Here is a 23,855-nt window from a genome sequence, read left to right as displayed (position 1 = left end):
CTCCTCCCACCTCCCTTTCCCAAGAACCAATGCCTGCCTTAAAACACAAATAAGCAACTTAAAAGACAATCTTTATTGCCATATACTTTCACTGTTTCTTTGCTTTTACCCCTTGATATGTATCTGTTGAACAATCAAAGGAGCTACTTCATTCCTATGGACCCCAGATTGAATCCAACATATATTCTACACTAATACATTTATTAAAGTACTAAGTAAATGCTAAATGTTAATTTGTTAACTTAAGACCATGGGCGGAGACATTATGTAACCTTTTGACCATTGGTTACTGTGCTATCATGTCTTGCAGCTAAACCTATCCGGGGGTGTGTGAATGCCTAGCCTGTCACTTTCCCCGCCCATGAAAAATCCATATATTCCATTGTAATCAATTGATTGACAGTGTCTCTGAGCCTAATAAACGAGGTGACACTCCGTCAGCGCTGTACGTAATAAACTCCTATGCTTGACCTCTACATGGTGTAAATTTATGTCCTCCAATGACCCCTCGAGGTCCCTTCCAGTCCTATGATTCTATGATTTCTTTCTGTTCTTACAGGTCACAGTTTTGGCTGAATAAATGTCCATGGCAAACCAGACAACGGTGACCAAGTTTATTCTCCTGGGATTTTCCAGTGACCCGCAGCTCCAGACTTTCCTCTTCCTGGTGTTCCTAGTTATTTACCTAACCACCCTAGGGGGCAATGTGGCCATCATGTTGGTGAGACGGGTTGATCCCCTCCTGGGCACCCCCATGTATTTCTTCCTCTTCCATTTATCCTTCTCAGATATCTGCTTCTCCTCAGTAACAGTGCCTAAGATGCTGGAGACCCTCCTATAAGAGCAGAAAACCATTTCTGTCAGCAGCTGCTTTGCCCAGATGTTCTTCCTCCTCTTGTTGGGGTGCATTAAGGTTTTCATTCTCTCAGCGATGGCTTATGACCGATACGCTGCCATTTGCAACCCGTTGAGTTATATGAGGACAATGAGCAAACACGTCTGCAGTCAGCTGGTGGCCGGTGCATGGCTGATCGGATCTTTGTATGCCCTCATCAACATGCTCCCTCTGTCGGCCTTACATTTCTGTGGGCCTAACGCAACCAACCATTTCAGTTGTGAGCTCCCCTCCCTGGTGGCACTGTCCTGCTCTGAGACTTTCACTAGCGATAAGGTGTTTCTCACCTCTGCTCTGACAATAGGTCTGGTTTCATTCTCCCTTACCCTGGGCTCCTACATTCATATCCTCACCACCATCCTGAGGATATGCTCTGCAGAGGGCAGGCATAAAGCCTTCTCCACCTGCAGCTCCCACCTCATTTTGGTGGGTTTATGCTATGGGACAGGCTTGTTTAGGTATTTCAGACCCACTTTGGCCTCTTCTGTGGTGCTGGATCATAGAATCATAGAATAATAGAGTTGGAAGGGACCTCTGGAGGCCATCTAGTCCAACCCCCTGCCCAGAGCAGGACCAATCCCAAATAAATCATCCCAGCCAGGGCTTTGTCAAGCCTGACCTTAAAAACTTCTAAGGAAGGGGATTCCACCACCTCCCTAGGTAATGCATTCCAGTGTTTCACCACCCTCCTAGTGAAAAAGATTTTCCTAATATGCAACCTAAACCTCCCCCACTGCAACTTGAGACCATTACTCCTTGTCCTGTCATCTGCTATCACTGAGAATAGTCTAGATCCATCCACTTTGGATCCACCTTTCAGGTAGTTAAAAGCAGCTATCAAATCCCCCCTCATTCTTCTCTTCCGTAGACTAAACAATCCCAGTTCCCTCAGCCTCTCCTCATAAGTCATGTGTTCCAGTCCCCTCATCATTTTTGTTGCCCTTTGCTGGACTCTCTCCAATTTCTCCACATCCTTCTTGTAGTGTGGGGCCCAAAACTGGACACAGTACTCCAGATGAGGCCTCACCAATGTCGAATAGAGGGGAACGATCACGTCCCTCGATCTGCTGGCAATGCCCCTACTTATACACCCCAAAATGCCATTGGCCTTCTTGGCAACAAGGGCACACTGTTGACTCATATCCAGCTTCTCGTCCACTGTCACCCTTAGGTCCTTCTCTGCAGAAGTGCTGCCTAGCCATTCGGTCCCTAGTCTGTAGCGGTGCATTGGATTCTTCCGTCCTAAGTGCAGGACTCTGCACTTGTCCTTGTTGAACCTCATCAGATTTCTTTTGGCCCAATCCTCCAATTTGTCTAGGTCCCTCTGTATCCTATCCTTACCCTCCAGCATATCTACCACTCCTCCCAGTTTAGTGTCATCCGCAAACTTGCTGAGGGTGCAATCTACACCATCCTCCAGATCATTAATGAAGATATTGAACAAAACCGGCCCCAGGACCGACCCTTGGGGCACTCCGCTAGATACCGGCTGCCAACTAGACATGGAGCCATTGATCACTACCCGTTGAGCCCGACAATCTAGCCAACTTTCTACCCACCTTGTAGTGCATTCATCCAGCCCATACTTCTTTAACTTGCTGACAAGAATACTGTGGGAGACCGTGTCAAAAGCTTTGCTAAAGTCGAGGAATAACACGTCCACTGCTTTCCCTTCATCCACAGAACCAGTTATCTCATCATAGAAGGCAATTAGATTAGTCAGGCATGACTTGCCCTTGGTGAATCCATGCTGACTGTTCCTGATCACTTTCCTCTCGTCTAAGTGCTTCAGAGTTGATTCCTTGAGGACATGCTCCATGATTTTTCCAGGGACTGAGGTGAGGCTGACCGGCCTGTAGTTCCCAGGATCCTCCTTCTTCCCTTTTTTAAAGATGGGCACTACATTAGCCTTTTTCCAATCTTCCGGGACTTCCCCCGATCGCCATGAGTTTTCAAAGATAATGGCCAATAGCTCTGCAATCACATCCGCCAATTCCTTTAGCACTCTCGGATGCAACGCATCCGGCCCCATGGACTTGTGCACGTCCAGTTTTTCTAAATAGTCCCGAACCACTTCTTCCTTCACAGAGGGCTGGCCACCTCCTCCCCATGCTGTGCTGCCCAGTGCAGTAGTCTGGGAGCTGACCTTGTTAGTGAAGACAGAGGCAAAAAAAGCATTGAGTACATTAGCTTTTTCCACATCCTCTGTCACTAGGTTGCCTCCCTCATTTAGTAAGGGGCCCACACTTTCCTTGGCTTTCTTCTTATTGCCAACATACCTGAAGAAACCCTTGTTTCTGGGTCCATCCAGTGTCCATCCAGTACAGCACCTTAATGCCCATGTTAAAGCCCCTCATCTACAGCCTGAAAAACAAGGAGGTGAAGGCAGCTCTGAGGAGACTACTGGGGGGAAAGAACCACCTGGCTCCCAGGTAACCCAAACACCATGATGTTGAATGTGTAATAAAGAAGCAGAGACGTGTTGCTAGTTGACTGCTCAGATTTTCTGCTAGTGTATAGTTTGGTGAGACTTTGAATCTATGTTTTCGTAACCAATTGTGGTTAGGTTGTGAGGGCATCTCAGTCATCTTCAGGGACACGTAGGGTGGGGTTCTCAAAGCCCTCAAAAGCCAGGACCTCTGGCCATTTGGAGAACTTTCCACAGTTTTGACTGGACTTTCCCCACTCTGATGGTCTGTTGGCTCCAACATAAGAATGTAAGAATGGCCATGAACTTATCTAATTCTTTTTGGAACCCTTTTATAGTCTTGGCCTTCACAACGTCCTCTGGCAAAGAGTTCCACAGGTTGAATGTTTGTTGTGTGTTCATTTTAAACCTGCTGCCTATTAATTTCATTGGGTGATGCCAAGGTCTTTTGTTATGAGAAGGAGTAAATAACACTTCCTTATTTAATTTCTCCACACCACACCTGATTTTATAGACCTCTATCATATCACTCTTAGTCATCTCTTTTCCAAGCTGAAAAGTCCCAGTCTTATTAATCTCTCCTCATATGCTCCCCCTCTCCCTGGAATGTCCCTTCTGCCTTCACTTTTCTTTCCACTTAGCTGATCGCCTCCTAGCTAAAGCCATCTTTAAAAAATACATCAAGTCTCTGACCTGCTGCTTGCTGCTGTGACATGGTTTGCTGCTAGTGTGTTCTCCCCTTTCCCCCACCCCGCATCTGTCTGGGCTATGCAGACTGCCAGCTCTCTGGGGCTGGGACCATCTGTGTTTGTACAGCGCCTAATACAGTGGGGCCCCTGCTTGGGGGACTCGATCCTCCCGTAGGCAAAGTTCACACAGAGCAAATCGAGTGTGAGCTGGCTGGAGAACTCCTTCTGAAGCAGGGGAATCTCTGGCAGGGGTAAGGAGGTGGATATGCCGCATCTGCTGCTTCCTCCTCTGACAGTGCTGTGCTGCCCACCAGGAAGGGGACGGCGTGGAGCAGGTGGATCAGGGCGGGAAAGGGATGGCAGCAAGTGTGGTGGAGGGAGACCCTCCTACCCCTGATTCTCCCTCAGTTATGTGAAGTTGGGGCACAGGGAGCGTAGCTCCCATGCGCACAGAGAAGAGCTAGGCCATGTGTGGAGTACAGCAACGCCTGTGGTTACAATTGTTGTAGTGGTATAATGTTAACTGCTGGGGTTGGAATTGTCCCTGTTTGCCCTTCGCCTCAAATTCAATTTGTTTTTTCCAAGTTTGAGCAAAACCAATTCTGCCCTTCCCAAGAACAGGGCGTGGGGCCACTTTCTTCTGCCCTTTTCTGAACAGCTCTGGCTCTGGGAAGTTGAAGCTTGGCAGATGGGCAGTCCTGAGGTCAGCATGAGGTCTGTAATGCTCTCAGTCATAGGTGGTGCGTGACTCGTCCATTTGGGGAGGCTGGGCACATCCGGAATGTGGCCCCGCCCTAATGCCCAGCTCCTCTTGGTCTCCTCCCCCTGAAGCCCCACCCCCACCCATGCTCCACCCCTGGCTCCGCTCAGTCCCCACATCCACCTCTTCCCCCGAAGCCCCTCCTGCCCACCGCATGCACACCCCTTTGCCCCATCCCCCGGCAACGCCCGCCTGCCCACCCGCCAGCCACTCACTGCTCCTGGGTGCCTCTTCTCTCCCATCCCCAGGCTCTAATGTGGGCGGAGCAGGGATGGGAAGAGGCAGAAGGAGGGTGGTACCTCATGGGGGAGGAGAATGAATAGGAACAGGGCCTTGGGGCGGAGCGTGGGCGGGGCCACAGCCAGGGTGCCCTTTCAGCGACGGGACACTCCAAAGGTGGTGGGCTGGCTGTTTGGGGAGGCTTAGCCTCCCCTGACCTCTTATACCCGTTGCCCATGGTCCCAGTCAAAATCCATCCAGGTCAGATCAGCCACAGAGCATCACCGTTTGGACATGCCCAGAAGAACATGTCCAAAACTTGTCACTCAACATTCCCAATTGCATGCCTCCAGGTCTCCGCCGACTTCTGTGAATAGTTAGCCCTTTTACAGACCTTGCACAGCTGAGGTTTCACAAAGTCACATCGGACAGAGCTGGGAAAGAAAACAGACCTTTAGTAAGGGAGACTCCTGCCTCTCAGATGGAAATTCCTGCACATCAAACCCATTCCCCTCTAGGGGCTGGGCCAATGGGTATAATAAGCTACTACTATGGGTAGCAAGTGACGTACTAGAGTTTAACGGCTACCAATAAGGTGCTAACTTCCTCTACTAGCTCAAGTGGCAGAGGGCTGTGTAGTGGATTGGACAGTCCTGGGTTCAAAACCTGCTGGTGTTAGATGTGGGGAATTGTTTCTGTTACATGTAACAATTGATATATGTGTATTCTTTTTAGAAATCCCTAGGAAAAGCCATTTAAAACCCTACATTAAGGATAAATTTTTCAATTTTACTAATCTAGCACTCTAAAGTACTTTTATGGGCCACATTACTGTAGCATTGGAACATCTCCCAGTCTGCAGTGTTTATGCTCATAATGCCACAGAGAGGTATTATTCCCATTGCACCGATGGGAAACTGAGGCACAGAGAGACTCGGGCACAGATCCACCAAGGGACTTGGGCAATGGCGAGTGTTTTAGATACCTAACCACCCAGTGGCATCTCCAGTCCCAGGTTAGGTGCCCTGTAAAATGCATGGTAAGAGTTTGGGCACCTAAGAATGGGATCCACAAAGAAAGCACACTAGGCAGGGAGCCGCATAAGTGAGGCAATGGGAGATGCTGAGGAGGAGGGTGGGGCCTAAGTCCCTCCCCTCTCAGGGGTTTGGCCAGAGGGAGGCACATCCCTCTGCTTGTTGTTCTCAGCTGTGACCCCTCTCCTGGAGTTGGGTGCCAATGCCATTTTGCAAGGAATTCTGGGAGGTGGGGCGGAATGAAGGGGGAAGCGCACCCTTATCCCCATGGCTAGGGTGCTTCCCTGTGTCATGTGACATAGGATACCCCAGTTTAATTCCCTTTCCCTCCCCAGCTGTCTTGTGTGGCCGTGGGTATGCTCTGGGTATGCACCCCAGACGAGGAAGACAGGACAATGCCGAGCTGGGGTATCCAGCTATGGCTTTGCTGTGAGATAGACACCAGCCATTGGGACTCACGTAACAAGGCACAAGCCCCGTGACAGAAACTTAGGCACCTTGGGGATATTAGTGGGGAAAATTTAGGTGTCTAGGGACTTTTAGGGGCCTCCAGAGTTAGGTGTCAGCTGAGCAGGGGTTCTGAGGATCTCAGTGGCTTCTAAAGGTCAGGCTTAGGGGCCTCACATGGCAGTTAGGTGTCTAAATCCTTTTGTGGGTCTGGGCCTAAGTGATTTGCCCAGTACATAGGAAGTCTGTGGTGGAACAGAGACTTGAACCTAGGTTCCCCCTAGGCTAGTGCCCCAACCACTAAGGAGGGTGAATTGAATTTCTATAGGAGTTGGGCACCTAAATCCCTTGCGCCCTTTGAAAATCCCAGTCTCTGATGCACTATTGGGAAGAAATGTTAATGCTGCCTTGGAGACGGTGCCAAAATCCTTTAGCAGGTTTGGAAAGTGCCACCGAGAATGTCTAGGAGAGCAGAGCACGGGGTGTATGTCAGAACCGGAGAGAAAATGGCAGCTGCCACTCACAGAATGACGGACTCCTTGACATGTAAAGGTGCAGCACATGGAGAACAAAAGAATAATGGTGATGCTGGTGGAGTAAGACAGATACAGGCTAACTCAAACAAAGTCCACACTTTGGGACACTTTGGGAGGGAGAGATAGCTCAGTGGTTTGAGCATTGGCCTGCTAAACCCAGGGTTGTGAGTTCAATCCTTGAGGGGGCCATTTGGGATTTGGGGCAAAAATTGGGGATTGGTCCTGCTTTGAGCAGGGAGTTGGACTAGATGACCTCCTGAGGTTCCTTCCAACCTTGGTATTCTAATGATTCTAAATCTCATGCTTCACACCACTTCTGCTTCCATTCCCTGCATGTGGTGCCCCCATCGCCCCTTAGCAGACCCCAGTAGGGACCCTCCATAGATCATTGGATCCCAGATAGCTGCGTCAATGAAACCCCTCTGAACCCAGGCCCCATGGAGCTTCTGTTAACCCAACTTTGGTTACACAGCAATGTATACCACAAACTTAGTGGGCTTTTAAAGGACTAAGGGCCTCACCCACAGATCTCCAAGTGATGTGGTGGATTCTCCATTCATTAATGTCTTGTTGAGTGACGTGCTAAATGATATGCTGTAGGTGAAACCCAAATGATAAGACTGGCTACAGGAATCAGTGGGTGGAGCTCTCTGGATAGTGTTCTGCAGGTCAGGCTAGATGGTCTGACAGTCCCTCCTGGCCTTGAAATTTATGAATCTTCGAGTCCTACTAGCCTTGATTCATGTGAGCATGCTCACTGGCTTTGGTGGGATAAGTAACAGCTGCATCTAAGATATTCAAAGGAGCCTAAGGGGTTTAGATGCCAAGTACCACTGACTTTCAGAGGAAGATGGGTGCCCAACTCCTGTAAGCTTTTTTGGCAATCCCAGGCTACCTGCACAAGGAGGTGTTTTCAGGATGTAAGAAAGGACTTTAGGAGGGCTTTCTAAATGTCTCCTCTGGCACAGTGCTGATGCCCTCAGGGTTATCAATGCTCAGCCCATGGCAGGATCCGGCCCTGAGGTCACTAATGAGGCAGATGATGTGCTGTGGTCACTTCTTTTCATGCTGAACTGTCCTGTCTCATTTTACCTTGTCCTCCCTCTGTCTGTCTGTTGTACCACCTATAGTCTCTTGTCTTACTTAGACAGTGAGCATTTCAAGGCACAGACTGTCTTTTCATCATTTGTCTCTACATGGCCTAACACTAGAGCCGGGTGGAAAACTAATGCTTTCCATCAGACAACGCCATGTTGATTAAACCGTTTTTAAAACATCATATCCATTTCATGTAAGAAAACTAAAAAAAAAACATTTCAAGAATGTCAGAATGGGATAGTCTGAAATTTTCAGAACAAAAACTATTAATTGTTCATTTCAAAATTTCCTCCTTTGTATTTATCATTTTTTATTAACTTTTCCCAATACAAGAAATATTCCAAAATACCAGATTCATCATAACACATAACGTAAATCAAGAGGGTTAGGATAAAGGGAGGGGAAGCAACATATTTATCTTCAGGGTCTATGTTAATCACAGACCTTTAAAAAGTCAGCCCAAACTGCTTTGAATTTTCCGGCCATTCCCTTTCTGCAGAACACCACTCGTTCGCTAGCTCTCCCAGCTCACTGAGCCAGGCAGTGCTCAGGTGGGGAGAAACTTTTCCAGTTTTGCAGGATTAACTTTTTAGTGATCAAAGCTTCATTGTGGAACCACACTGCCTTGTTGCCAGGTAATCTCCAGGTATCAGGAACAGGTCAAGGAATGAAACTTAAGGGGGAAGGCTTAGCATCCAGTATCAAATTGGTCCCTTGACCCATCTCAGACCAGAAATTTTTGACATAGGGGTATTCTCAAACCATATGAGTTAATGTAGCATGAAAGGAGTTATATTTACAACAGTGGTCAGCACTTATGAGGCCTCTGATGAAGGCTTGAAAGGTTCCCCGAAGTGGGGTGGCTGATGAAGTGGAGGAGGGGAGACATTTGTTTATTTTTAAAGTTCTAACTCCTGCTGGAGAGAGTTAACAAATGATGTGTCAAACAGCAGAGAGGTATTTAACTTCCACATTTTAGTTGGGGGCGCATACAAGACATACATATAGAACATGGTCAGATATAATAATAATTAATATTAATTAATAATTAATGAATAATGACACAATCAGTGACAGAATTGATCAAGTCTTGAGATACTAAGAAATAGTCCAATCTTGACTAAATTATCTAAACTATCATTATCTTCCCAGATACAGAGGTGTGCAGAATTCCAGGTGCCTTGTAAAATGTGGAGAGTCAGAACACAGAAGCAGAGGAAATATGTAGCTGTTAGTATTATCCCCTCATTACTCACAGATCATGTGATTAACATGATCTAGGGGCAACCTCAATGCTACCTCACTTGCTGGCTAAACCACACAGGTTGACTCCCCTATCGGTCAATCCATCTGAATTTTTGTGAGTGCCGCATAGTTTGGATGACTTTCCTCATGGCTTCCTTGACCTCTCTGTTTCTCAGGCTGTAGATGAGGGGATTGGCCAGGGGAGTCAGGACAGTGTAGAAGACAGAAAGCGCTTTGTTCAGGTCTCTCAGTACAGCAACGTCTGGGAGCATATAGACAATGATCAGGGTCCCAAAGAAAATTGTCACCACCATGAGGTGAGAGGAGCAGGTGGAAAATGCTTTTTTCCTCCCGGTGGTGGAAGGGATTCTCAGGATGGTGGTGATGATTGAAATATAGGATGTTACTGTTAATATAAATGTGGAAAGCACCTCTATGGAGCAGAGTATGAAACTCACCAGTATGACCAAGTTAGTATCATTACAAGAAAGCTTAGTCATTGGGGTGAAATCACAAAAGAAATGGTCAATTTCATTAGGGCATATATTAATTAATCACAGAATATTAATTGTGAAACTAAACATACAAGTAGGGTACTAGCCACAAATGGCCATAGCCATGACCCAGCTGCTAGCTGGAGGCAGAACCTCCCTTTCATACGGGCTGCATAATGCAGAGGTTTACATATTGCTAAATACCGATCATAGGACATCGCAGCTAGGAGGTAACATTCTGCACCTTCTAGAGAACCAAAAAAATGTAATTGTATGAAGCAGCCATTGACTGAGATGGTTCTGTTCCCCGTCAGGAGACTGGCCAGCAGCCTGGGCAGGATGGTGGAGATGTAGCAGGTCTCTAAGCAGGACAAGTTCCCCAGGAAGAAGTACATGGGGGTGTGAAGGTGCTGATCAGAGGCAACTAGCACAATGATGAGGATGTTCCCGGCCACGGTCACCACGTAGATCACTGGAAGCAGCAGGAGAAGAACCTGCAGTTCTGGGACATTCCCAAATCCTAGGAGGATGAACTCAGTGATGGACGTTTGATTTTCCCCTTCTCCTTTCCCCATGGGACATATCTAGTAGGAGGAAGGAAACAAGAAACACTGGAGTTTTTTTCTCTCTCTCCTGTTAAACTCGATAAAGCAGCATCCATATGATTACAGAAAAGTACCAATGGGACTCCGAGAAGGTCATTTACTGTCTTCTAAGGCTGAAACCTTTGAGACTTGGTAAGGAACATGGGCATTGCCACACCAGAACAATCCATCTAATCTGGTTTCTTTAATAATATGCCTTTATTAGTAGGCAGTCTCGGATTCTACAGAGGAGCCGTAAGATCCCATGATGGATATTGATGCAACAGCATCTACATGGGGAATTGTTTGGCCAGGCAATTTATTGTTGGCCTCCTGCCCAGTACTATGAAAGCTTGTATCTCTTGTACATTTTTAACTGAGCTGGTGCAACTATGCGTATGCATTTATTCTTAGGCCCTCATATGGCCCCCATAACCAAAGTATCTGATCACCTCATGTTCTATAATGTACTTACCCTCACAGCACCTCCTGGGAAGTAGGAACATGCTATTATGCCTGTTTTACACAAAGGGCCAGATGTTCAAAGGCATGTAGGCACTAAAGATGCAGGTAGTTGCTTACTGGAGTTTCAAAAGCCTACAAGCAGTTTAGGTACCAGAGTTACATTGAAGTCAATGGGATTAGGTGCCTAAACACCTTAGATTATTTTGAAAATCCCATTAGCTGTGTACCTGCTGCTTTAGGTGGCTAAATACCTTTGAAACTGTGGCCATAAGTGAGTTGCTAAGGTTACACAGGCGTTTGTAATGGAGCAGGGAAATGATCCCCGGTCCCCCAGGGTCACACAGAAATTACTTTGGGGGAGTTCTATGGCCTAGAGCAGTGGTTTTCATTTGTGAAGCCCTAAAAATTTTGAATGGAGGTGCAGACCCCTTTGGAAATTTTAGCCATAATCTGCGGACCCCCCAGGGATCTGCAGAACACAGGTTAAAAGCCACTTTCTGTGGTAACAACAACCTTTCACAGACCCCTTAGACATAGTCGGCTGACCCCTGGGGTCCATGGACCGCAGATTGAAAACCACTGGCAAAGATATTCAGCGTAACTGATCACAATGGTCCCTTCTGGCCTTGGAATCTATGAATTGAGGAAGTTATAAGTTATTGCCCTGGGCAAATAAATCTATCTATCTATCTATTTATCTATCTCCTACACACTGTACCTCATGCACAAGGGACACCCCAAGAAGACACGGACACAGATCCCTCACACTCTTATGAACCCCGCGAGACAGCTAGAAACCCTCACACACATTCTGTCCCCAGCTGCACCCTGCAGCCCAGCTAACGTGTGCACGCCTGTTGGTGTGCAATTACAGGCGGATTCTGGGCAGCAATAGAGCAGACGTAACTCGGTCCTCCCAGCCACTGTCTCAGCTCAGCCATGTTAGGAGCCATGAGGAGACGTATCAGGGGGAGAATGAGAAATGGAACCGGGCAGGGAAGACCCACAGTGGGTGTCAGGCATACAGGGGGGGCTGCCCTGTTCCCTGATCTGAAAAGCTTTCCACGTATCGTCACCCCAGGGCTCTGCTCCTGTGTAGGGTGGGAAGAGCCCGGAGCTCTCCCAGGGCTTGGCATAGGAGGCCACCTAGACCTTAAGGATTGGGCCCAGGAGTGGATGAAAAATCTCCACTCCTCCATTTGGAAACATCTGGGGAGGCATGTGTGAAAGGGCTGGGCCAGGAGGGATGAAGGTGAAGGAGATGTCAGAGGGATCATCAGGCCTGTCTGAGGGGAGGGGAAGGGAAACCGAAAATCAGGACAATTCTGCCTCCAGCTCCACCCAGCAGCCCAGCAGATGCGTCTGTGTCTGTCAGGGACGGGGGGACTGAAGGGGACGTCGGTGCTGTGTCCCTGCTGCAGTACAGCAGCCGCGACGCCGTCCCCCCCGCCGCGCTCTGCGGCGTCTCAGCTCAGCGGCATTAGGAGCTGCGATGAGACGTGTCCGGAAGGGAACAGGCAGTGTCACAGAGCAGTAAGTGCACGGTTACAGGGCGGGCCTGAGTGAGCGCTCCGGCCACTCTGCTCCCCAACATGCCGACTTTTCCCTCCTAACTGAACCCCCCAGCACTTGTCCCAGGAACAAGGGGATACACTTGGACTTTTTACTGGTCCCATTTTGGGGCTTGCATAGCTGAGCATTTTCATTTTCAGGGGGTAAGGTAAGGGTTATTTCATCTTGAGTAAAATGCAGGGTGGCACCGAGGCAACACAGCAGGTCCCATCCCAGCAACGGTGTTGGCATTCAGGGAGGTATACTAGCTTATGGGGTATGGTTCTGTTTCCCAAAGCACATTTTGCTGGGGCATACACTAGGCACTTGGTATCTTTGCCTGTGGCTCTTGTCACAGTGAGGGAGTCTGCTACTGGCAACTGAAGGGGTTAATAAAAGCCCCGGCTCTAGGTCTGCCAGATCTCTCCAAGCCATTTCAGTTGTATGTATATAAACAAAAGGGGGTGGCCCTAAAAGAACTCACACAGCTGCTAAAAGCATAAAAACGTCCGGTGGCATATTTTTCTAAACAACTGGACCAAGTAGCCAGGGGCTGGCCAGCGTGCGTGCGGGCAGTGGCAGCCACCGCCCCGACCCTGGCAAAAGCAAAAAAACTGACACTAGGGGGAACAATACAGGTTTTTACACCACACATGGTACGTGCTTTACTAGATCTTAAGGGCGGCCTCTGGCTCACACAAGCGCGTATAGCAAGATACCAAGCAAAGCTCTTAAAAAACCCTGAGGTCACGCTGCAGCCTTGTTCATCTCTTAACCCTGCCACGCTCTTACCAGAAACTGAGAAACAAAAACATAACTGTTTAAAAATCATGAATGCCCAATATTCTAGCAGCCCAAACTTAAAAAATGTGCCCCTCCCAAATGCAGATTATAAGTAGTACACTAATAGTAGCAGCATAGTAATAAATAAACAAAAAAGAGCGGGTTATGCTATTGTGACCCTCAATGACACCGTAGAAGCTGAAAGTTTGCCCGCTGGGACCTCTGCCTAGTTGGCTGAGCTAGTGGCCCTGACCCGTGCACTCGAACTGTCCAAAGGAAAACGGGTCAATATTTTCACTGATTCCAAATATGCTTTTGGGGTGCTGCATGCTCATGCTGGCCTGTGGAAGCAGAGGGGAAGGCTGACAGCCCAAGGCTCCCCAGTCAAGTATGGGCCCCAAATTCTCCGGCTTCTAGAGGCAGTGCAACTCCCCTGGGAAGTGGCAGTGGTACACTGTAAGGCCCATCAGAGGGAGGATCAAAATGTAACCAGGGGTAATGCCAGGGCAGATAGAGAGGCAAAGCATGCTGCCACCCTGATGTCCCCTCAGACTGAGAACACCTATATGCATGCCCTTATCGCATCAGTGGGGGAGCTCCCAACCCCTCAGTATTCTAAAAAAAAAAACCAGCTAGCTGACAAACTTGGTCTCCAGGAAAAGGAGGGATGGCTTCATTCCCTGGAAGGGAAAGTCCTCTTACCAAAGAGCCTAATTCTGCCAGTATTACAGAAACTACATCAAACCACTCATGCTGGCAGGGAGGCACTTATCCAACTAATGAAAAAGTACTTCATAACATCCAGACTCTGACCCCTGGCTGCCCAGGTACAAGCGGACTGCTTAGTTTGTCAAAAAAATAACCCCACCCAAAACACCCAGTACCACCAGCAGCCCTGGAACCCACTCCAGGCCCCAGACGGGTGTGGCAAATAAACTTTACTAAGTTTCCCCGGACCCAAGGGTTCAAGTATCTCCTTGTCAAGTGGATAGATTCAGCGGATGGCCAGAAGCCTTTCCATGTCGCAATTGCACTGCCAAGACAGTGGCTGTCAAGTTTGTTAAAAAAATTATTCCTCGCTTTAGACTTCCCCAGTGGATGGAATCTGACAATAAAACACACTTTTCACGTCAAAAATCGTCCAAAGCATCTCAGACGCCTTACAGATTCCCTAAAAACTCCATACACCCTGGAGACCGCAAACCAGTAGAGTAGTAAAGCAAACCAATCAGACCCTTAAGCAACATCTCTCAAAAGTATGCCAGGAGGCCTCCCTACGGTGGCCCGATGCCCTGCCCCTAGTTCTGCTCCGCATCCGTGCTCTCCCAAAGGGTAGATTAGGGCTCAGTCCCTTTAAAATTATGTTTAAAAGGGCATGGCCTATAAATGGTACACCGGTTGTGTCAGGGGGAGAGTGGGAATTGGGGAATGGGTTTTTGTCTCAGTATATGTGTTCCCTGTCTGCTGTTCTTTTGTCTCTTCACAGCTATACTAAAAATTCCCAGCCTCTACCCTTAGATTCACCCCTGCAGCCTGGTAATTCAGTGCTCGTACATACCTGGAAAGACGAGCCCCTCCAAAAAAAGTGGAAGGGACCCTATATCATCCTGCTGGTGTCCCACACGGCAGCAAAGGTCGAGAGACACAAAAATTAAATTCATTATACCTGGCTGAAAGCGGTGTCAAACCCCCCCCCCCCCCCCCCCCCCCCGGCTAAAAGGTAGACCATGCATTCAGCCCCCTCCACTAAAAGTCTTAAACTAAAATTACTATTTAAATGGCAGCCTGCCAAAAAAGCAAAAAAATAAATAAAAAAGTATATTTTATTCCCCCTCTTGGCCATGTGCCTAACTAGTACTGCTGTTTCAGGCATTGTACCCGTAAATACCTGGCTGGCACTGGCCCAGAGTGCAGTAAACGCAACGTTGTTTTGTTTGCCACATACATTTTCAGTGGGTGCAATCATAAAAACTTGTTTTATTGGTGTATGTGCAGCCCCAACCCTGGTTCAGCATTAATAATTATCATTATTATTCACAGCATTAAAACATTTACTTATACTGATTTATATACGGTTAAATCTGCCCAGTATAAGTTAAATGCCTCCATGTTTTCTTATTACCTAGTCAATACAACCCTTGCCCCCTCTTGTATGAGGTTTGTAAATGCTACTCACATTAAAAAAAACCTCACCAATAAAAAACTTAAATATAATAACAATGTAAAAATCTCCTTTGCCTATGGGAACATAAAATTGCCAGCAGGGTGGTTCCTTACATGTGGCAGACATGCGTATTCCTATGTCCCAGCCAATAGTTCTGGGGGTCCCTGCTCTCTTGGTCGCATGGCTCCATTGATTTTTCCATACCCTCCGCAGTTATCTGCCCATCATAAAAGGGATGCTATTCCCCTTGATTCCACCTGTAGGTCAAAAGTAACCTTATTCTCAAAAAGTAAGGCAGCAGCTCTGGCCTTTTCCTTAGTTGGTATCCCTAGGCTTGTGGTGCATAATTATCACGCAGTAGAGCACCTTGCCTGCACGGTGGCAAAAGCCATTAATTTAACCTCAACCGTCCTGGCCCAACTCTCACATAAGTTAAAAAAAGTACGTCAAAGTATGCTACAAAACAAGCTAGCTGTAAACTATTTGCTTCTACACCATGGTCACCTATGCCAAAAGTTTGCAGGCATGTGTTACTTTAATCTAACAAATGCAGGGCCATCCGTAAAAGCTAATTTACAACGTCTAAAGCAGCTGGTAAAAAGCATTCATCAGCAAACTAAAAAAAATTAGCTAAGCTCTTTATTTTCTGGTTGGGGCCTTTCCCCATGGCTAAGTGGGTTGTTTAGCCTATTATTTAAGTTTTTTTTCCCTGTATTAATCATGTTATGTTTACTGTGTTCTATGTAGTCCTGTATAAAAATGCTTATTTTACATAGTTTTAAAAATTTTAATTTTATGCATAGCCCGCTAATAAATAAATAAAAAAAAAAAAAACTCAAGCAATAAAAATAAATATTCTCAAAAAAAAATTGTTAAAAACCCTAGGGCATGGCCACTAGTTAAGTCGAGGAAATAAAAGGCCATAAGGGTCAAAAAAGTCTCCCTGCTAAAAGCCTAAGGGCTTCTTCTTAACCCCCCTTAATAAAATTCAGGCCTGGCTGGTTTAAATAAGCTCTTTTGCTCTTAAAACAATGCCTTATAATATAAAGTTTGCTAACGCCAACTTAAAAATAATAAAAAATAGTTACAAGGCCAAACAAAATGTGCTAGTTATTTAAGTTACTAAAAATGCTTGTTAAAAATTACAAAAAATAAACATTGTTATAACCCATATAAAAAAAACAAAATATTTGTACAAAGTTTTAATTGGCTAATATGTAGTACAATAGCATTAAAAAATATAAAAGTGTGTATAATAACCTGCTCTGGTGTGCAGAATTTAAAATTCTATTCTCCCTGTACCTTGTTTGCAGCTGCAAATAAATTTTTCTGCTTCTCCACCCTGTTGTAATTATTAAGTAAAACATACCGGGTAACAAACCCCTGCTGTTGTTTTGCCTCTCGGCATTGAGTGCCGGCAACAACAGAATTGTAGAATCACAGAAGATTAGGGTTGGAGGAGACCTCAGGAGGTCAATCGGAATGATCTGATTTACCTTTAATCCTCAGCATCCAGTGGCAACCTCTCCCTCAAGGGCACCCGCTGTCCTCACTGTCTCACACACTCTCCTTCGCTCAGCAAAGACACCTTAGTTTTGCTGCTGGCCTGGGCTGCTCTTGCTTGATGCTCTTGCTTGTGCGGATTACACAGAACCTCAGCGCTTCCTGGGGTAGATTCTTACAGAGTTTGTAAGGGAATGCAGCCTCACACAGTCTTCTGCTGCTAGACGGGTCTCCTCCCAGACTGCTGATTGTGATCACTTTTAAATGGACCTCCTGGGGGAATTAACCCCATGTCACTTGTTAAAACAGTGTGAATGTGGAGGCCAGTGCAACCTCATGGGAAACCTCCCTCTTTGTCATGCCCTGTGTGTGTCAGGAGCCCGGGTGACTGAAAAATAAACATCCACCACTTTACTAGTTGTACTTAAACAGTGTATAATAATTTTATTCCATACATTTTCATTGTACTGATTATATGTCTGTGAATGCCAGTTTCACAGATGGGGAAACTGAGGCCTGGGAAGGGGAAGTGACTTGCCCAAGGTCAGCCAGCAGATCAGTGGCGGAGACAGCAACAGAAGACAGGTCTCCTGGTCTCAAGGCATGTGGGAAATCCACTGGCCAATGCAGCATGTTAACTTTTCTTGTTAGGTGATATGAAGGGAAACAAGAGACAAACAGAGAGATATTTCAGAAATGAAATGTGCAAGACACCAAGACATGAAGCTGAGAGGTGAAGTCAATGCATAAGGGGCCTGACTGTCATTCATACAAAGGCCTCTTTATGCCATAAATAGGATTTGCTCCCACTTTAGTGTCCCTTGTCCTCAGTATAAATGAGAATGTCGCCCAAGGTCATGTTCAACCACTGGTTGCATATATTTTGATAGGTGCTTTCAATATATCTTAGCTGATAGATGGCCATAGAGAGAGGCCCCTCTACAATGGGTTTTGATGTGCACACAAGCTCTTTTTCATTCACTTATTCAGTGCATGTTTATGTGATGTATCAGATGTGCAGGCACGTTGTAGGCTCCAAAAAGGCCAATCCTTCAACAGGTCCCTAAGGCAGTGTCATTATCCCCATTTCACAGGTAGGGAAACTGAGGCACAGAGTGACTTGCCCAAGATTCCTCATCAGGCAAGAAGCAAAACCAGAATAGGACCCAGACCTCCTGAGTTCCCGTCCAGTACTCTAACAACTAGACAACACTATCACAGCCTTTCCACATCTTTAATGTTTATGGTTGGAGGGATGGACTACTGGATAGGCCAATAGGTCTCTTTGTATCCAGCATCCTCTGTGAGGAGTTCCCCCTTTTATTCATTACCATTGAAATTGTTCTTTGGCTCAAGTGGTCAAAGATTTTGTGATTAGTAAGGGTTATTCAGGAGCCAGGACCTTGCCCTAGGTTTCAGGACACAGGGCATCAGTTCCTGGCTCTGTGCCAAGCTCCACATGTGATCCTGGGCAAGTTCCCTAGCACAAAAATTTCAAAAGTGCCTCCATCCCATTGTCAAAGGTGACTCAGAGCCAGATTTTCCAAGGTATTTAGGTGCCTAAAGATACAAATATGTCCTGGTGACATTTTCAGAGATCCTAAGTGTGACAAAGGTGACTAACTCCCATTTAAATCAATCAGAGTTAGGCACGTTAATGCTTTTGAAAATCCCATTAGGCACCAAGCTGCAGTTTAGATGCTCGTATTCAGCAGTAACATTTTCAAACCTGCCTAAATTTTAGGAGTGTAGCTCACTTAGGCATTTTAGTAAATCCCAGCATGCCCCTATCTGCATCTTTAGATGCCTAAATATCTTGGAAAATCTGGCCTGAAGTCACTTTTAGGACATGGGACTTGCTCCTAAATTATTCAGGTCCAGATTTTTAAAGGTATTTTAGGCATCTAGTGGGATTTTCAGAAGCACCCGGGCACCTAACAACCACTGAAATCAGTGAGTTTTAGGTGCCTAAATGCTTTTGAAAATCCAACTAAATGCCTAAAATACCTTTAAAAATCTGACCTGAATAACTTAGGAGCAAGTCCCATTTCCTAAAATACCTAAAACACCTTAAAAATATCCCATAGGGACTTCTGAAAATCTTAACCAAAATGAAGGGCTGCTTATGAAGAATGCTCTACAAGCAGCCCCCTTTCCTTCATTGCAAGAACGGCCCAGCTTGAATTCCTCGGCTGGTTACAGCTTTGGCAGTATTGTTCAGAAACAAAGGTGATTTCTGATGTAGCTTGGTACCAAGCTATTTAAAGCCTAATAGGTCAAGCCTGGCACCTGGAATCCCACATTGACATCTAGGCAGCCAGGGTAGAGCCCCTCAGGTGAGTGCCCTAAGCAGTGGACTGTAGAGTGGGTCTCATGCTTTCTCTAGCCCGATGCATATTGAATTATTTATTTAATACAAAATGGACCTGCCTCAATGGATAGTCTGAGAGACACCCCCCCGCATTGGTCAGGGCAGTCACCACAGAGATAACAGATCCTTGTTCAAATCTCTTGAGGATTTATTATATTATTAATTATTATTATTATTATTTATTAGGCTGGGATTTTCAAATGACTCCAGGGGAGTTAGGTGCCTACTGCCATTAATGTTCAATGGGCTTCAGGCACCATAATCCCCCTCTTTTGAAAATCCTATCCTTGATTATTTCTTACTAAATAATGTCAAGATGACGCAAGCCCACAGTTCCCAGTTCAGATCACCCACTGAAATCTCTGATGATGCAAGGGAGTAGCAAGCCACACAAGGGAGCTCTGACACTGTCTGATGCCCAGTGGATATGTCCAGTATAAACCTGGAGCAGCACAATGGTGAGTCAGGCCGTGTTCTAAACAGCCTTTCCTGACAGTGTTAAAAGCGGGTTGTGAGGGGAAAGAGCCAAGAGCCAGGGACTAGGACAGAAATCAGAGGCAGGTTCAAGAGACAAGGAGACCGCTACCCTGAATCACTTCTGTGCTGGAACTCAAAGCCCTTTTTAGGGAGTTAGGAATAGACTATTCAGTGGATAGAAAGAAAAGTGGCATAAAGAACTAAGTGAGACTGACTTTATTGTCTGTCCCTCTGCTGAGCAGTAGCAGATGTTGGGTAGTTGCAATTTCATTTCCTGTTGGAGGAAAACTCAGTGATGTGGAGTTTCCTGGGTGCATTCTTACTGAAGTTTATTTATGCCAGTCCTGGAACAGAGGTGGTCATAAATAGCATGAAGGCAAACCCATCTTTCAGAAATAGCAGTCCAGATACAAATGTCTGGTTTCCGGAGAACAACTCTCCCCCAAGCATTGACTCTAGTTAGAGAGATTCAGGCAGAAAGCAAACTCTTTTGTTGTTTGCAACAACTCTCCACAACAGAAACTCCATCACTAAACCAAGGACAATACACCATTTCTTCAAAGACTGTCCATTGTCCACGCACTAAGGAGAGGAACGTCTAGATGATGTGCAACAGCATCACCGATTGAGTTGTGCTAGAGCGTTGATTTTATTGTCATGGCTTGAGGAAAGATTTTATTTACTTATTATTTAAATTGAAAATTGCTATGAGACTATCATGCTGCAATTAATCAGTAATTGAATTGTGTATTTGAAATGCCATCATCCCTGGGCTAGCTCTTACCTATTGCACCATCCATCTGATTTGTCTACATGGTTTCAGGTGTATTGCTCAACTTTGCGTTACTCATTTACTGGGGTCCCCCCCTCCACAGCCCTGAATGCTCAGACTCTTAAACCCATAGCCCCAAATGCAGTGGTCAGAACCAACCCAATAACTTAATGAGAGACATAATTGGCCCAGGCCCTGTGTATCCATCCAGAAGAGGGGAGAAGAGGGAAAGTCTGTAGTTTCTAAATCCCCATAACAAATGCCATTCTGTTATTCCTAGAGGCCAAAATGAGTTAGGTGTCCTACTCCTCACTGAAAGTCAATGGGACTTGTGCACCTAAGTCACTTAGGCCAGATTTTTTAAAGGTATTTAGTTGCCTAAAGTGGCAGATAGGTGAATAGGCACTTAAAATGCACTTGGTGGCTAACTCCCATTGAACTAAAAAGAAATTAGGTGCCTAGGTGCTTTTGAAATCCCATTTGGCCCCATCTGCATCCTTAAGTGTCTAAATACCTTTAAAAATCTGGCCCTTTGTCATTATTAAAAATTCCATTCTAGACACCTTCCTTATTTTCCTCTCTCTGTTCACTCAATTAAATCACTGAGGTGCTTTAGAAAACCCTACCGTAAAATTCAGTGGCAGTTCAATGCCAAGCTCACTTAGGCCTCTGAAAATCCCAGCTGAGGTCACAAGACTCTGCTGTGGCCAAGGGGTGACCTTAATTGCTCCTTAAACTGTTTTATTTTCTTGAACTGGCCTAAATTGTGCTGAACTCCACAGTTTCCTGACAGCTTTTTCTCCAGGTTTCCTTTGCCTTCATGAAGGGATTGAGGGGTGGAGACAAGAAGGTGGAGAACTCTTTGTTCAGGTCTCTTAGTGCAACAGCGTTTGCTAGCAAACCAGCTATTAGGTCCCATAGAAAATTGTAACCCCAATGAGGTGAGAGGAGCAGGTGGGAAATGCCTTTTGCCTGTGGTCATGGAAGAGATTCACAGGATGGTGGTGATGACACAAGCATAGGATGCCGGGGTCAATAGAAATGGAGCAGGGTGTCTATGGAAGAGAATCTGAAGGTCACCAGACATCCAGGTGTTGCCATGGCAGGAGAGATTGATCAATGGGGTGAAGTCACAGAAGAAATGGTCAATTTCATTGGTGGCCACAGAACATTATTCGTTACAGCAGAGACGTTACTATGGTAATAGTCAGAAAGGCACTTATGCTACAGCCATTCACCAGGGCTGCATAATAGGGTGGTTTACATATTGATAAATACCAATCATAAGACATTGCTGCTAGCAGATAACATTCAACCACGAAAACAAAACTATCGCTATTTGGTACCTTACCTGCCCCTAGGATGTTGAACCTAATTATATATAATTAAATCCTCACAGAAACACCCCTAGAACCCTGACCAGAGATATTCTATCTGCTACCCAAGATCCATAAACCTGGAAATCCTGGAAGCCCCATCATCTCAGGCATTGGCACCCTGACAGCAGGATTGTCTGGCTATGTAGACTCCCTCCTCAGGCCCTACGCTACCAGCACTCCCAGCTATCTTCAAGACACCACTGACTTCCTGAGGAAACTACAATCCATTGGTGATCTTCCTGAAAACACCATCCTGGCCACTATGGATGTAGAAGCCCTCTACACCAACATTCCACACAAAGATAGACCACAAGCCATCAGAAACACTATCCCCGATAATGTCACGGCAAACCTGGTGGCTGAACTTTGTGACTTTGTCCTCACCCATAACTATTTCACATCTGGGGACAATGTATACCTTCTAATCAGCGGCACTGCTATGGGTACCCACATGGCCCCACAGTATGCCAACATTTTTATGGCTGACTTAGAACAACGCTTCCTCAGCTCTTGTCCCCTAATGCCCCTCCTCGTGCTACATTGATGACATCTTCATCATCTGGACCTATGGAAAAGAAACCCTTGAGGAACTCCACCATGATTTCAACAATTTCCATCCCACCATCAACCTCTGCCTGGACCAGTCCACACAAGAGATCCACTTCCTGGAAACTACGGTGCTAATAAGCAATGGTCACATAAACACCACCCTATACCGGAAACCTGCTGACCGCTATTCCTACCTACATGCCTCCAGCTTTCATCCAGACCACACCATTGTCTACAGCCAAGCTCTACGATACAACCGCATTTGCTCCAGCCCCTCAGACAGAGACAAACACCTACAAGATCTTTATCAAGCGTTCTTACAACTACAATGTCCACCTGCTGACGTGAAGAAACAGATTGACAGAGCCAGAAGAGTACCCAGAAGTTACCTACTACAGGACAGGCCCAACAAAGAAAATAACAGAACGCCACTAGCTATCACCTTCAGCCCCCAACTAAAACCTCTCCAATGCATCATCAGGGATCTACAACCTATCCTGAAGGATGACCCATCACTCTCACAGATCTTGGGAGACCGGCCAGTCCTTGCTTACAGACAACCCCCCAACCTGAAGCAAATACTCACCAGCAACTACACACCACACAACAAAACCACTAACCCAGGAATCTATCCTTGCAACAAAGCCCATTGCCAACATATCTATTCAGGGGACACCATCATAGGGCCTAATCACATCAGCCACACTATCAGAGGCTCATTCACCTGCACATCTACCAATGTGATGTATGCCATCATGTGCCAGCAATGCCCCTCTGCCATGTACATTGGCCAAACCGGACAGTCTCTACGTAAAAGAATAAATGGACACAAATCAGACGTCAAGAATTATAACATTCAAAAACCAGTCAGAGAACACTTCAATCTCACTGGTCACTCGATTACAGACCTAAAAGTGGCAATTCTTCAACAAAAAAACTTCAAAAACAGACTCCAGTGAGAGACTGCTGAATTGGAATTAATTTGCAAACTGGATACAGTTAACTTAGGCTTCAATAAAGACTGGGAGTGGATGTGTCATTACACAAAGTAAAACTATTTCCCCATGTTTATTCCCCCCGCCCCCCTCACTGTTCCTCACACATTCTTGTCAACTGCTGGAAATGGTCAACTCCATGGAAATGGAGTCTCTTGATTACAAAAGGTTCCCCCCGCCCTGGCTCTCCTGCTGGTAATAGCTCACCTTACCTGATCACTCTTGTTACAGTGTGTATGGCAACACCCATTGTTTCATGTTCTCTGTGTATATAAAATCTTCCCACTGTATTTTCCACTGAATGCATCCGATGAAGTGAGCTGTAGCTCACGAAAGCTTATGCTCAAATAAATTTGTTAGTCTCTAAGGTGCCACAAGTACTCCTTTTCTTTTTGCGGATACAGACTAACACGGCTG

The 23,855-nt window shown here is 46.1% G+C and overlaps 1 protein-coding gene and 1 pseudogene across 1 annotated transcript; one reads left to right on the top strand and one right to left on the bottom strand.

The window, feature by feature from the left end:
- Positions 1–580: 580 nt before the first annotated feature.
- LOC102936441 lies at positions 581–3,331 on the top strand (annotated as a pseudogene).
- A 6,109-nt stretch (positions 3,332–9,440) lies between these two features.
- On the bottom strand, positions 9,441–10,420 carry LOC102936218 (olfactory receptor 5D18). The gene is made up of 2 exons (XM_043527366.1): positions 10,136–10,420; positions 9,441–9,842 (listed from the first exon to the last, which is right to left on the bottom strand). The coding sequence occupies exons 1-2, from the start codon at positions 10,418–10,420 to the stop codon at positions 9,441–9,443; spliced, it is 687 nt and encodes a 228-aa protein (XP_043383301.1).
- Between the last annotated feature and the right edge of the window lie 13,435 nt (positions 10,421–23,855).

The sequence above is a fragment of the Chelonia mydas genome, chromosome 13 (genome assembly GCF_015237465.2).
Source record: "Chelonia mydas isolate rCheMyd1 chromosome 13, rCheMyd1.pri.v2, whole genome shotgun sequence".
NCBI lineage: Eukaryota > Metazoa > Chordata > Testudines > Cheloniidae > Chelonia > Chelonia mydas.
The sequence above is the reverse complement of the archived record's forward strand: the minus strand, read 5'-3'. Positions and strand labels throughout refer to the sequence as shown.